This window comes from Callorhinus ursinus, unplaced genomic scaffold (genome assembly GCF_003265705.2).
Source record: "Callorhinus ursinus isolate GAN/ISIS: 27379988/994484 unplaced genomic scaffold, GSC_fseal_2.0 scaffold37, whole genome shotgun sequence".
Lineage (NCBI taxonomy): Eukaryota > Metazoa > Chordata > Mammalia > Carnivora > Otariidae > Callorhinus > Callorhinus ursinus.
In genome coordinates this window covers 5687950-5702286 of record NW_027397099.1, presented here as the reverse complement: position 1 = coordinate 5702286, position 14337 = coordinate 5687950, and the positions used below count along the sequence as shown (strand labels likewise).

Genomic DNA, 14337 nt, shown 5'->3' with positions numbered 1-14337 from the left:
TTTATTTGAGAGAGAATAAGAGAGAGAGAGCACGAGAGGGAAGAGGGTCAGAGGGAGAAGCAGACTCCCCGCTGAGCAGGGAGCCCAATGCGGGACTCGATCCCAGAACTCCAGGATCATGACCTGAGCCGAAGGCAGTCGTTCAACCAACTGAGCCACCCAGGCGCCCTGCCCAGTGCAGATTATTAACCTGTGAGCCAACTCCCACCATCTTGCCCTACAACCTTTCCAGATGCTATCATCAACTCCTGTGGCTCCATCTGGATGACTCACAAGTAGCTCAGTGCACTCCACCTGTGCTTTGTCTTTAGTTGTGTTATTATGTGCTGTCGAGTCTCCTTGCTTGGCCTCTATTTTTCCCTTGGTGTTCATCCTCTTCTCCCAGCTCAAAAATGTACATGCATGCACACACACTCACATGCAAAGGATCACCAGATTTGATTGAGGTCACATCTGTCTTGTTTTCTCTTCAGCCAGGGTGTCTACCCTCATTCAGGCCTCCTCTCTTATAGGACAGTTATCACAGATTACTTTTTTTTTTTTAGATTTATTTATTTATTTGGGAGGTGGGGGGAGGGGCAGAGGGAGAGAGTCACAAGCTGACTGTGCGCTGAGCGCGGAGCATGACGCAGGGCTCGATCCCATGACCCTGAGATCATGACCTGAGCCCAAATCAAGAGTTGGAGGCTTAACTGACTATGCTACCCAGGCACCCCACGGATTACTTTATCTGGCCTTCTCCCTATACCCTAGCTTCTCCCTGCTTTAGTTGGCGTCCATGATGCCACCAGCGTCTCTGTGTCAAATCCTGTCAGGCCTTTACTTCAGAGCCACAGCAGGCTCTCAGTGTTCGTTCAGACTCCACAGCATGGCCTCGTGCAGGTTCCTCCCAGCTGTTTCCTCACACACTCTAACCTGGGACTGTAGGCATTCTAGTACCAACCTCAAGGAGGCCACCCTCTTCCACTCCTTCAAGCCTCTTTTGCCTTTGCCTATGCTGTTTCCCACCCATGTGCTCACCTTCTGGCAAACTCCAGTTCTTCACAGCCCAGATGTGGTCATCTCTTGTGAAGTTTTCTGTTCCCCCAGCCCACCCCCAAGCCTGGTGAGTGCTTTGTGCTCCATGATGATGCTGACTACCCTGGCTGGCAATTCATTTCTCTCTTGCTCTGTTTCTCAAACAGTAGGGCTCTTTAGGGACAGAGAGGAACCCTGGGTTGTCTCTGAGCCCCAGGCTTGTCCTGTTGTATCATGTATCAGGAGCTCAGGGAAGTTATATAGAGAGCACAACAGAAGGCTGGCTGCCCTTTAAAAAGCCATTGTGTTAAGTATGAAATCTGTGGGGTGGCAGAGTGGGAGTACCCCTGATGGAATGGATTGGGGTGGCAGTGAGTGATGGCAGGGTGAGGCATCCGTTGGTTAATGGTGGGTTTCATAGCTGAGGGGCTCGGGGGTGTCCATGGCCAACAGAGGGGTAGGGCATTCCTGGATAATGTTGAAGTACCCATGGTTGGAGGTTGGAGACATCTATGGGTAAAAGTTGAGGGGTGAGGGTGAGGGAGGGTGGGTGTTGGGCATGCATTGAGAACATGGGATACTCCTGAGAGACTGACTGCCTCCTGTGTTTTTCTGGAGCTCTGAGCCTAGTTTGTCAAGTGAGGAGTGTGGCTATATGGCCAAGTGAAAGGATCATCCTGACACATTTCTTATCCTTCTAGGTTGTTTTTCGTGGGCTCCCGTGAGGGCCACCTCCCGGATGTTCTGTCCATGATCCACATTGAACGTTTTACACCCATCCCTGCTTTACTGTTCAATGTAAGCTCTGCTGGGGGAGTGTGGAGAATTGTAGTACTCCTGCTGACTTTATGAGACGACTGTGGGTGGGAGGTATACTAGCTTAAGATATTTCCCAAGTCTCTCAGTGTTTCTTCTTTTTTCTTAAAGTTTTAAAAAATATAAAAGTAAAACATAGTTATAGGAGAGAAGGCAAATTGTACAAAAGAATATAAAAATAAGTTTGTGAGATTTATTTTTGAAAGATTTTATGTATTTATTTATTCAGAGAGTGTGAGCAGGGGGGAGGGGGAGGGGCAGTAGGCGAGAGAATCCCAAGCAGACCCTGCACTGAGTGCAGAGCCTGATGCAGGGCTCCATCTCACGTCCCTAAGATCATGAGTGAGCCAAAATCAAGAGTTAGATGCTTAACTGATGGAGCCACCCAGGCAATCCTAAATTTTTTTTTAAGTAGGCTCCACACCGAATGTGGGCTTGAACTAATGACCCTGATATTAAGAGTCCCATGTTCCACTGACTGAGCCAGCCAGGTGCCCCTGCTTTTTTTTTTTTTTTTTAACTTTAATTAAATCATATTTAGAAGAGCCAGGCCAGTTGTATACCAACTACCTAGGGACTTCTTTTCATATTATAGACTTTATAGATTTCTTTTTTTAAAGATTTTAAGTTATCTCTGCACCCAACATGGGGCTTGAACTCACAATCCTGAGATCAAGAGTCATGTGCTCCACTGAGGAGCCAGCCAGGTGCCCTAGATATCATAGATTTATATATATTAGATGGTGCTTCATATGTGCCAAGTACAATTGTATACCCCTTAAATAGTTTTCATCAGCTCAACCCTTCCTCGCCATTAGTATCAAGCTTCGTTATTTAGCTTTATACTGAATTTCTGCAATCTAAAGACGATTAAGGATACTTCTTTGGTTTCTTCTTACCCCTGGAATTTTCCTGGCAATTATCACGTTTGTGTTTATCATTATGAACTTTGTATTTTGTCAAAGTAACAGAAATCCTCTCAGTATATTGATTGGGATAGCACTGAATTTATAAATTTAGGGAAGATTTGACATCTTGTCTTTTAATCATCTCCCCAGTTTTCCCAATACGGTCCCCCTTCATTCCCTAGAATGGGCCCTTTTTGTTTTAAACCCTTTGTTGATAATCTGGGTGAAAAGATTAGGTGGGGGAACTCCATATTCTTGAAGTTTAAGTAAATCTGACCATGTCACAGGACTCTAGTCCCTGACTTGTCTTCTAGGACTCTTTTGTTCTAGAGGTCAAATTCTGTCATACCTCTCTTATCAGGGGTATAGATCCATTTTGTCAATCTGCATTTCTAAGACCCCAGGACAGTGAGATGGTTCTGGAGGCATATACTCAGTTTGTATGCCAGGTAGCTGAGACTCAGGAGTAATGGTATCCAGAGGGGAAAGTGATTCATATTGAGGTTGGTGCATCAAAGTGAGGAGGGCCTCACTGTCTGCCATCAGGAGAAAGGAGTCTGGCTTGTTATTAAAGTGCTTGCAAAAAGAAGGGAGACATTGTGTGTAGGAAGGGCCAACAGAAGAGGGAGCGATGCCACCTTGAAGGTTAATACAGAGATTAGACCTATCTAATGCCAAGGGGTCAATGGAAAGAACTGGAGGTAACCTGGTAAGCTAAATCAGCGGTGAGCAGATGATCTGGTACTGATTGCTGGGTGGTTGGAGTCTCCTGGGGTGGCCTGGTGGTAACAATGCCCACTCCTCCTCCCATCCCGTCCCCTTCCAGTGTACCATGACACTCATCTACCTCACTGTGGAAGATGTTTTCCTGCTCATCAACTACTTCAGCTTCAGCTATTGGTTCTTTGTGGGCCTGTCTGTTGCTGGACAGCTCTATCTTCGCTGGAAGGAGCCTGAGCGACCCCGGCCTCTCAAGGTCAGTGACTCTGGATAGACTAGGAGGGATGGGCCCTCTCCCCACCGTGACTTCTCTAAACCCTGTTCCCCCATAGCACTTTACCTAATATCTCACCTCCCTTCATTTCAGCTGAGCCTGTTTTTTCCCATCGTGTTCTGCATATGCTCCTTGTTCCTGGTGATTGTGCCTCTATACAGTGACACCATCAATTCCCTCATTGGCATTGGGATTGCCCTCTCTGGGATTCCTGTCTACTTCGTGGGTGTTTACTTGCCTGAGTCCCAGAGGCCAGTCCTTATTCGAAATGTCCTGGGTGAGCTTTTTTGCCTGTTATTCACAGTGTGTGTGTGTGTGTGTGTGTGTTGCACAGATGCCTGTTATTCACAGTGTGTGTGTGTGGTGCGCAGATGCAGGCAGAGGTGGGAGTGGTGGCTAACAGCTGCCCCTATACTAGTGATGTGCTAGAGACCATGAGACCTGGTTGCTCCACATGACTTCTTCCCTTTTACCTTTTTTTTTTTAAAGATTTTATTTATTTATTTGAGAGAGAGAGAATGAGAGATAGCACGAGAGGGAAGAGGGTCAGAGGGAGAAGCAGACTCCCTGCTGAGCAGGAAGCCTGATGTGGGACTCAGTCCCAGGACTCCAGGATCATGACTTGAGCCGAAGGGAGTCGCTTAACGAACTGAGCCACCCAGGCGCCCTTCCCTTTTGATCTTGAGCATTTTAGTTCTAACTTTAGAGTCCTATTTTGGGGTTAAAACACTCGCTTTTAAAAGTGTAATCCATGTGGGAAGATGAGGAGTCATGCATTACTTTCTGGTTGGGCACATAATGAAGGACAGTGAGGCTTGCTGGTGGTAAGAGGCAAAGCCTGGTGCAGGATACCCAGGGGACAGGTGGGAGGGAGCCACAGATCTGCTTTAATCAACTTTGGGGTGTTCATATTGAGGTTGTAGCTGTCAGCTTGCTGAATTCTGTTCTCTATTTTCATTTAGCTGCTGTCACCAAAGTCACCCAGCAGCTTTGCTTTTGCGTCCTGACTGAGCTTGATGTAGCTGAAGAAAAAAAGGTTGAGAGGAAAACGGACTAGAGGCCACAGGTGATCTCTCTTGAGGCCTGGAAGGCCAACCACAGCCACCAAAGTCCAGATGACAAGACTACAGGCCCACCCCTCTTGTTCTAAAGGAGTGTGGTGGCCCACATTGTATCAGGGGGGCTCAGGGCTGATGGCCTGCTCTGGTGGTCACTCTCATTGGTAAGCTACGGGAGACTCAGGTTCCAAGGCAAGCCTGAAGATGGGAACTTTATAGAGGGTGGTGGTGGGGAGGGCTTCGTCAGGGGAATAGTTGTTTAGTTTTATTCCTGGTGAGTAGGTACAGTTTACCAAACACTTGGCGAACTGCAACGGGAGAAGAGGGAGTGCTAGGTTAATAGATGTGGCTGGTGGTTCTGAATTTGTTATTTGAGGTTTGAATCAGGAGCCTCTACAAATGGGGCTGCTTTATGGGAAGATTTCCTGTGATGGTCCAAGCACTGACTCTAGAGGCCTGAAATGCTACCATTTCTTCCTCTGACTCAAAATCTTTCCCTGGGAAGACAGTTGTATTTCATTATTTATTGATATTTAATCCAGGACACCAATTCTAGCAGAGCATTGGTGTTTATTCATCTACAGGATGCAAAAAGCTGATTGTGTTTAAAAACTCAAAGTACCCCCAACCGAGTCCCTCTGCCCTTAGAGGTGTGTCTGTGTGGTGGGTCAGCCTCTGATCACAGAGTTTTTTTTTTGCTTGGTTTTACGCACAATTTTCTGTTGAGTCTTAGCTGCAAAGGTGAACTTTAAAGATTTTTTTTTTTTTACTCATGTATTGGTTACACTTTAGTTAGTAGGTCACAGATTATAAGCACCTGGCTCAAATCAGCAAGGACGAATGAACAAATTCATGAGTCAGAAGTCTGATAATACTGCTATTCTGAAAGATAATCCCTTATTTTACTTGAGACCTCAGGTCCTTATTCTAGATGATAGAAGGTAAATCTCTGGTTTCTGGTATGAACTTTAGGAGGACATAAACTGTTTTAGAATTCAAGTGGATTACCTGGATTCTCTCAGCCGTTCAGTGGCTTAGAGAACATCTCATGGACTCAAGCCACCAAATAGCTTGTTTCTGTCAGGGCTGGTGTGAGGAACTGCTGTGCAGACCCACGCAAGCCCAACTTGGTGCTAGAAGTGGTCATTTCCGTTTTCCAAAAACCTCACACCAGACTGCATCCTCCTCTTCTGTCCCCGACACTGGGCTTCGTTTACACTCTGAACTGTCTTGGTGTGGATCATCAGGATAGTGCATTCCCGTCCTGTCTGCCTCCCTTTGCTGGAGGTCTGGCGGGCCTGCAGTCTCAGGAAGAGCTTGGTACTTGCGTGGACTTCTATTTTCTCCCTTTGGAGGTCAGAGAAGACTTTGGGGGACAAAGCTGCTTCAACCTCAATCTGGCTCCTCAGCAGGCTGCATGATTGGAAGCAACTAATTCTGGTGCTCAGGGTGTGCTTTAGCATCCAAGTCAGGCCTAATGGATGTTCCCTGTGGGCAGCCATGGTTGCAGTGGACTATACAACTGTCCAGACTTCACCCAGGAACCCTTCTGTGGGAGGGCATCCAGAGACTCCCTACTGTCATCCTGGGTCCAGAGGAACCTGCTGACTTGGCTAACCCCATGCCTGGACTTCTTATCCTTTCGTTTTAGAACTGGTCAATGGTAAAGACAAGAACTATGAGGCAATCTCCCTTTCTGAACATTCTTTTCCATCAAATGGCCAGGGCAGTAACCTTGGCCATACTTGTTCAATAAAGACAATTTAGGGGAGCATGATCACAGCTGCCTTCCATTCGGGGCATGCATGGATGAGAAAATGAGGGGACATTCTTACTGTCATGGGTTGGGGATTTGCACAGCAAATTCCTTCCTGGCAACAGGGAGTCTTATGCAAAGGCTGACTTGCCTGGAGTATGTAAACATGACTCCTGCCTGAGCCAAGATGGCACCTATCCCAGGGATCCTCTGGAGCTAATCCTTTAAGCAGAGTGTGCTTGTCTTAAGGATACCTGACCCAGGTTTTAGCTTTCTCCACTGAAGCAAATGACCAGCTAATCCCAGGAACTTGCTGCCCCCAGTGGCTCCCCGGAGAAGCACGGGCCTCACGCCTTAAGTGCCCCAGGACAAGCTTAGTGAGCCATGTCGTCCTCCTCTCATTACTGGATGGCAACCACATTCTTCCTCTCTGTGCTGGATACAGACTTCACCCAGGAACCCTTCTGTGGGAGCGAAGCCAGAGGCTCCCTACAGCACTCAAGCTTCATGGTGGAATTAAATTTCTGCAAGGTCTCTGTTGTTCGTCTCCTTCAGTCCTTCTCCTGGTGTGCTAATCCCTTTTGCAGTAGGTACAGTATGTGAGGTTGTCAGCCCTTTCGTGTTGGCAGACTTTAACGGTACATAAACAGCAGTGAGCACATTATAATGGCACGGAGTGGTTTCTAATCCTTTGTTTCTATGCCTACAGAAGACTAAGAGGACTACTGTTAGACATGTAAGTCGCTGCCTGTCACAACACTGAATTGTACCTTTGTGGAGAGCTAGGATGGTTTCACTGGTTTTCTTAACTGCAAGAGCCTGAGGATGTGAACATACAGAATTTAACCACGTAGGCAGGTTTAACATGCGGATAAGAACTCATGTAGGTGAAGACCTACAAAATGAATACAGAATGAAAGAAAGGGTGGAGGCAGGATGGAAAAAGAGAGATAGGAAATCTTAAAAGATGTGGGAAGACCTATCCCTGTGTACATGATAGTGAGTCTGTGCCACGTGCCAAGAAGGCACATTTTGAACCAAAGATTGTTTTCCTAGACCTGTGCTGTCCAGTATAGTAACTACTAGCCACAGGTAGCTAATTAAAATAAAAAATTTGATTCCTCGGGTGCACTAATCATATTTCAAGAGCTGAGCCACATGTGGCTAGTGGCTACTACTAAACATATCCATCTGCACAAAGTTCTGTGGGACAATGTTACATTAGAAGAATAAATGCCAACTCAGAGTTAAGACATTTGTGGTATGGAAAGAAGTAGGGTCAGGGTTTCCTTACAAGGAATCTAAGTTCTGGTAACAGAATTGATCACTGTTTTTGGTGAGTGCTGTGAATAGTTGACCTTTCTCATTGGAAAGCTATGTTTAGGATATGTTTTCCTTTTCCTCACCTGCCTAAAGTCCTTAGTGTCTAAGGTCAATCCTGAAACTTCTGTCTCACTAACCCCCTCCCCCCATCTTTGGTGGACGGTAGGGAGAGAGTGTGTACAGTGGGAAAACATATGTAAAGACACTGAGATCTGGGGACGCCTGGGTGGTTCAGTTGGTTAAGCAAGTGCCTTTGGCTCAGGTCATGATCCTGGAGTGCTGAGACTGAGTCCCACATTGGGCTCCCTGCTCGGCAGGGGGCCTGCTTCTCCTTTTGACCCTCCCCCCTCTCATGCTCTCTCTCTCTCTCTCAAATAAATAAAATCTAAAAAAAAAAAAAAAAAAAGACATTGCAATCTGGGCACCTGGGTGGCTCAGTCAGTTAAGCATCTGCTTTCGGCTCCTGTCATGATCCCAGGGTCCTGGGATTGAGCCCTGTGTCAGGCTCCCTGGTCAGTGGGGAGCCTGCTTCTCCTAATAAATAAAATTAAAAAAAAAAAAAAAAAGACATTCAGATTTAAAAGGTTTTTAAGTAGGGGCACCTGGGTGGCTCAGTTGGTTAGGTGGCCAACTCTTGCATTTGGCTCAGGTCATGGTTTGGGGGGCCTGGAACTCCCCCTCCCCCATTGGGCTTTGTGCTCCATGCAGGGTCTGCTTGAGGATCATTCTCTCCCTCTTCCTCTGCCCCTTCCTCCTGCTTGTGTTCTCTCAATAAATCTTAAAAAAAAAAAAAAGTTTTCTTTTTTAAAAAAATTTTTTTTAATATTTTATTTATTTATTAGAGAGAATGAGAGAGAGAGAGCACAAGAGGGAAGAGGGTCAGAGGGAGAAGCAGACTCCCCACCGAGCAGGGAGCCCGATGTGGGACTCAATCCCGGGACTCCAGGATCATGACCTGAGCCGAAGGCAGTCGCTCAACCAACTGAGCCACCCAGGCGCCCAAAAAAAAGGTTTTCAAGGAATTTTCTTGTTCCCTTTAATTTTTACTAAACACACAGTATCACATTCATACATCCTGTTCTCCCTGGCACCACTGCCAAAGGAAGACAGCAGTCTTTACAACCATTATCAGAGTCAGGAAGCAGGGCGATGGAGACAGCTATTAACTTAAAACCTCTCAGAGCTCAGGCAGATTCTACTTCCCTCTCCAACAGCCACCACTATGGCCACCACTATCCCGTCGGTGTTGCTATAAGGGACCCCATGTAGCCCTTCTAGATTCCGTCTATCAAAAGAAACAGGCTTTTAGTGGAGGCAGTGGCCTGGTGGTATGAGAAAGCTAAAGCTTAGTGCTGAGGAAACAGAAGTTTCTCTTCCACTTACTGGCTTTAGCACAGGAGGAGAATGGGAAAATCCCCAGGCCAGGAAGCTTCACAAATGGCATTTTTTCCCCCAGACTGTAAAGTCACTTTTGATTGAGGCTAAGGGGCCCTACTGTTACTGAAAAAGACACAGTCCTTTAGCACACGTTTTCACTGGTAGGATGGTGCTGCTGGACACGGTTTTTCCTTTTGTGTTAAGCTAGAAAACCCAGGGATGTTAGCAGGATGGTTGAAGCTGCAGTCAGAGCCCTCAGGGCACATAACTGAACTTCATATATATTACAGGATCATCAGTCTGAATCCAGGTCATGGGGGCTGTCATAGCCAAACTCCTTCTGCACATCCAAAGGGTATTTGCTCCACATCTGTGGTCTGCTGTTGCCTCTTTCCTCTTCGCTGAGGCTGTCATATTCATCAGAGCCTAGAATGGTAACAGGAATGGGCTCTGAGTTTCTAGGTGACCATGATAATCATTTCCCATCTCAGGAAGGTCTGGTTTTTTTTGTTGTTGTTGCTGTTCTCCCTTCTACGATACTTGCTCAGTAAAGAGAATTTAGGGGGGAAAAAAAAAGGCAAGCCCGTTTCTACTACCTAAACCAAATCCCTCAAGAACACGGGGAGTATTTTTTCATTTCTCCCCTAAGTATAGGATTTCTTTTTGTTATTATAGTTGTAGTCATACTGTAAACATAATTTCACGTCTGCCCTATCCTTTTAACTTATCAGTACTTCCCCAATAGAATATTCACAGTTTAATTAACTGTCCCTCCATTAACAGACACCAAGAAATTCTTTTTGTTGGCACAAAGAACATAGTCCCTGAAGGATCCATGTCACCAGAGTATCTTTCCTTCCTCTTTCCCCCAGGTACCATGTCTGTGTTGCATCTTTCTCAAAATGTAAACAAAACAATTTCTTGAGAAGTTAGATAACTGATCTGTCAAAATCCTAGCCCTGCTCCAACTGGCAAACCTCTCCAATACCTTTTTTTTTTTATTTATCAGAGAGAGAGACAGAGGCAGGCAGAGGGAGAAGCGGGCTCCGATGTGGGACTCGATTCCAGGACCCTGGGATGACCTGAGCCGAAGGCAGACGCTTAACCGACTGAGCCACCCAGGCGTCCCTCCAATACCTTCTTGACTGAAGCAAGAGAAGAGACACTGAGCTGTTTCCCTTAATCCCAACCACTGAAGTTAGTGCAATATTCTCTTGTTTTCTGGAGAGAGGATGAGGCTCCATGAGGTGAAGTAACTTCCCCAAGACCTACAGATAGGCAATGACAGAACTAAGGATTTGAGGGGCGCCTGGGTGGCTCAGTCGTTAAGTGTCTGCCTTTGGCTCAGGTCATGATCCCAGGGTCCTGGGATTGAGCCCCACATCGGGCTCCCTACTCGGCAGGAGGCCTGCTTCTCCCTCTCCCACTCCCCCTGCTTGTGTTCCTGCTCTTGCTGTGTCTGTCTCTATCAAATAAATAAATAAAATCTTTAAAAAAAAAACACACTCTTAAAAAAAAAAAAAACTAAGGATTTGAACCTAGGCTTCCCCCGGAAACTCTCGTTCTTGGGGCTCCTATAGCTCTAACAGCTTGTGGTTGAGCTGTTGGGAGTTCAATGGCAGAGAAGGAAAGCCAGTTAAGATGTACTTGTTAACCATGCTCACAACTCAGTCTTGGATCCCACTAGTCCCTTCCCATCCAAGGCCGTCACCCATGTACCTCTGGACTCATCTCCATCAGTGTTCTCCTCCTCTGGATACTCATTGCGCCAGTTATTCTCACTATTCTCATCATCATCATCTTCATAAATATCTTCTGGTTGCTGGTCATCATTCACCTGCACATCTCAACACAAACATGAGTATAAGTCAAAACCTCTAAGGTTGTGCTGTAGGAGAAGCTATTAGCAGACCAACTTGAAAAAATCACTTAAGAGCACTGTGTGGAAAAGAGGCAGCCTAGGAGCTGGTCTGAGTATGCTGCACAAGGGGCTGTAGTAACCTTGGGCTACAAGGTAGAGACAGCAGCCCTACTCCTCACTCAGAGTCTAGCTCCAGCCATCACATTCCTGGTGGGATAGGATGAACTCCAGAAGGGAACACACCAGGGTGGGGATGAGAGAGACCTCTGAGTAAGTGTTGGCAGTGATCTTTAAACTTTTGGACAGCCAGGTGGGAGAGAGATTATATGGATTACGGGTGATGCCGAAAACCAGAACCAAAATCTAAGTGTGAGGGGCACAGGGAGAGGGACTATGCAATGATCCAAGGTGGATGCCTGACTGTGAGACAATGGTTGCAATGCAGGTATGGGATAAGATGCCGCTCCTCACTTTAGAATTTGTTTTAAGAATAATGATGTCAAGGGGTGCTTGGCTGGCTCAGTCAATAGAGCTGCAACTCTTGATCTCAGGGTTATGAGTTCAAGCCCCACACTGGGTGTAGAGATTGCTTTAAAAAAAAAAAATGTCAGGATGTTAGCTTTCTTAATCCAAGGTCTCCCCCCTTTTAAGATCCAGTTAAAAAAAAAAAAAAGCTTTTACTCCTATTCATGTTAAGAATTTCTGGTTTATTTTGTCTTTATTATAAGCCCCTATATGTTTTCCCCTGAAAGTGGGTGTTAATAAATGATAAAAACAATGTTGCAAACCTTGTAAAAGATCTAAGAGCAAAAATTATCAGTGTACCTGTCATTCCCAAAATTCCCTGCACTAAACCCAGGTTCCTAGAAGGCATTTAGAATAAATTTTTCCATTTAAACAAGGACAAGAAGAGCTAAGAACAATCTTGAACCCATTGGAGGCAATGTGGAACACAGGGAAGCAAAGCACCCAGACTAGAGAACTGCTTAGGCTACCTCATACCCTTCTCATCCTCATGGGTCCCCTTACCAGCTCCCACTCCTGGCAATAGGGCTGCACAGAGAGGATGTTCTCAATCCATCCTGGAGTGGCCATCTCCAAGTAGTAAATGTCATATACATAGTCATCCTTCTGCTCCTCCTGGTGCCCAATTCTCGGTCCATCCTCAGATAGAGTCAGCCGTTCACGAATCAACTCTATGGAATTGCAGAGGATCACATCTGGGTCAGATGTCTGTAAAGAAATCAAGAGATGATACATACATGATCCAAAACATGGAAGTTCCAAAAGGAGAAATTTAAGATTTGAGTGAAGGAAGTCTCTACAGTTGTCTATGTTAGATTCAAGATTCTTTTTTTTTTTTTTTTTTAAGATTTTATTTATTTGACAGAGACAGAGCGAGGGAACACAAGCAGGGGGAGTGGGAGAGGGAGAAGCAGGCTTCCCTCTGAGCAGGGAGCCCGATGTGGGGCTTGATCCCAGCACTCTGGGATCATGACCTGAGCTGAAGGCAGACGCTTAATGACTCAGTCACCCAGGCGCCCAAAAGGCAACATTTTAGATGCAGGTAATTTTAACCGAATTGGCATAGTTAAGACCAAAAAGGTAAAGTGGACACTGCCAGCTTATCTTCAGCCCTTGCCTTTAACAGGCTAACAAACACAACTTGAAACACAGCTGAGTCTTGCTGTTCTATGAGACGGTGAAGGGATTTCCTCAGTATTTACATATATATTAATATAACCAGTTATATCAGTCCAAATATAAAACCAATCTTCTATAAGTTTAGAAATGGCATTTACCATCTCTGTGAAAGGCTGAACATTACTGGGGCACCTGGCTGGCTCAGTTAGTGGAGTATATGACTGTTCATCTCTGGGTTGTGGGTTTGAGCCCCATGTTCAGTGTATAGATTACTTAAAAATAAAATTAAAGGGCGCCTGCGTGGCTCAGTTGGTCAAGTGACTGCCTTTGGTCAGTGTCTCCTCTCCCCAGGTGATGCATTTGTTCTATTTATTATTTTACTTATTTATTTGAAAGCGAGAGCTCTTGCACACGGGGGGAGGGGCAGAAGGACAAGTAGACTCCCTGCTGAGCATGCCCAATGCAGAGCTGGATCCTCTGACCCCAAGATCATGACCTGAGCTGAAGTCAGACATAACCGACTGAGCCACCCAGGTGCCCGGATACCTCTTGTTGGCATCCTTGTAAGAAAATCCAGGGGCCAGGGCGCCTGGTTAAGCGACTGCCTTTGGCTCGGGTCATGATCCCGGAGTCCCAGGATCCAGTCCCACATCAGGCTCCCTGCTCAGCAGGGAGTCTGCTTCTCTCTCTGACCCTCCCCCCTCTCATGTGCTCTCTCTCTCAAATAAATAAATAAAATCTTAAAAAAAAAAAAAGAAAAAATCCAGGGGCCCGACCTTTTGCTCTAATAGACCATAGAGATTTGGCCCAGTCTTATGCCTTGCCTTGCCTCTTTTTTCGACAGTATGGCAATGGGCACACTTCTGAACAAAAATCTTCTTGCCCTTCTCAACACTACCCATTTTTAAATCGCTCTTCTGTTGCACGACAAATGCAGGTGACTGCTGGCAAGCCAGATGTCCCACTCTTTCATGTGCGAACACTTTTTAAAAAAAATTTTTATTTATTTATTTGAGAGAGAGAAAGAGAACAAGCAGGGAGGAGGGGCAGAGGGAGAGGAAGAAGCAGGCTCCCTGATGCAGGGCTTGATCCCAGGACCCTAAGATCATGACCTGAGCCTAAGGCAGCCACTTAACCGACTAAGCCACCCAGGTGCCCCAATGAGCAAACACTTTTTGATGTATTTACAGTTTGTATTGCATTGTTGAGAAAGATCTGTGTTCACATCCTTCATCAGTTTATATACTAGTTTTTGTTATAAAACTGAATGAGCTATTTGATTGATTTGATTCCACTCAACACTGGTTTACTTTTAAAAGGTATTTGACTTGTAACTTATGAATCAGTCTTCAATTAGTTTTGGTAAGAAGTGGCTGTAGTCATCATGCCCAAATTGTTATCCAAGTATATTAGCACCACAATTAAATATTTTTTGCTTGATATATTTTGAATTAAAATTTCAGTTTTTAAACTTCAAAAACTATCAAAAGGAGTGAAGAGTGAAGTTTTTTTTTTAAATGCTTACCAAGAGGAGGCAAACCTTAGCTTGAGAATTTTCTATTTCTATAGTCTTTTTTTTTTTT

At 45.5% G+C, this 14337-nt stretch overlaps 2 protein-coding genes across 2 annotated transcripts in view; one reads left to right on the top strand and one right to left on the bottom strand.

Annotated features, from left to right (window-relative positions):
* Window positions 1-8438, top strand: part of SLC7A6 (solute carrier family 7 member 6) — a 35976-nt gene extending 27538 nt beyond the window's left edge. The window contains exons 8-11 of the mRNA XM_073880090.1: window positions 1719-1815; window positions 3568-3717; window positions 3829-4012; window positions 4698-8438. Of these exons, the coding sequence (XP_073736191.1) occupies window positions 1719-1815; window positions 3568-3717; window positions 3829-4012; window positions 4698-4792 (526 nt within the window). The 3' untranslated portion in view covers window positions 4793-8438. The remainder of the gene's footprint in view (window positions 1-1718; window positions 1816-3567; window positions 3718-3828; window positions 4013-4697) is intronic.
* Window positions 8439-8891: 453 nt separating this feature from the next.
* SLC7A6OS (solute carrier family 7 member 6 opposite strand) overlaps window positions 8892-14337 on the bottom strand; it is a 7344-nt gene continuing 1898 nt past the window's right edge. Inside the window, exons 3-5 of the mRNA XM_025888821.2 lie at window positions 12140-12343; window positions 10969-11086; window positions 8892-9675 (exon numbers count right to left, since the gene is read on the bottom strand). Of these exons, the coding sequence (XP_025744606.1) occupies window positions 9545-9675; window positions 10969-11086; window positions 12140-12343 (453 nt within the window). The 3' untranslated portion in view covers window positions 8892-9544. The remainder of the gene's footprint in view (window positions 9676-10968; window positions 11087-12139; window positions 12344-14337) is intronic.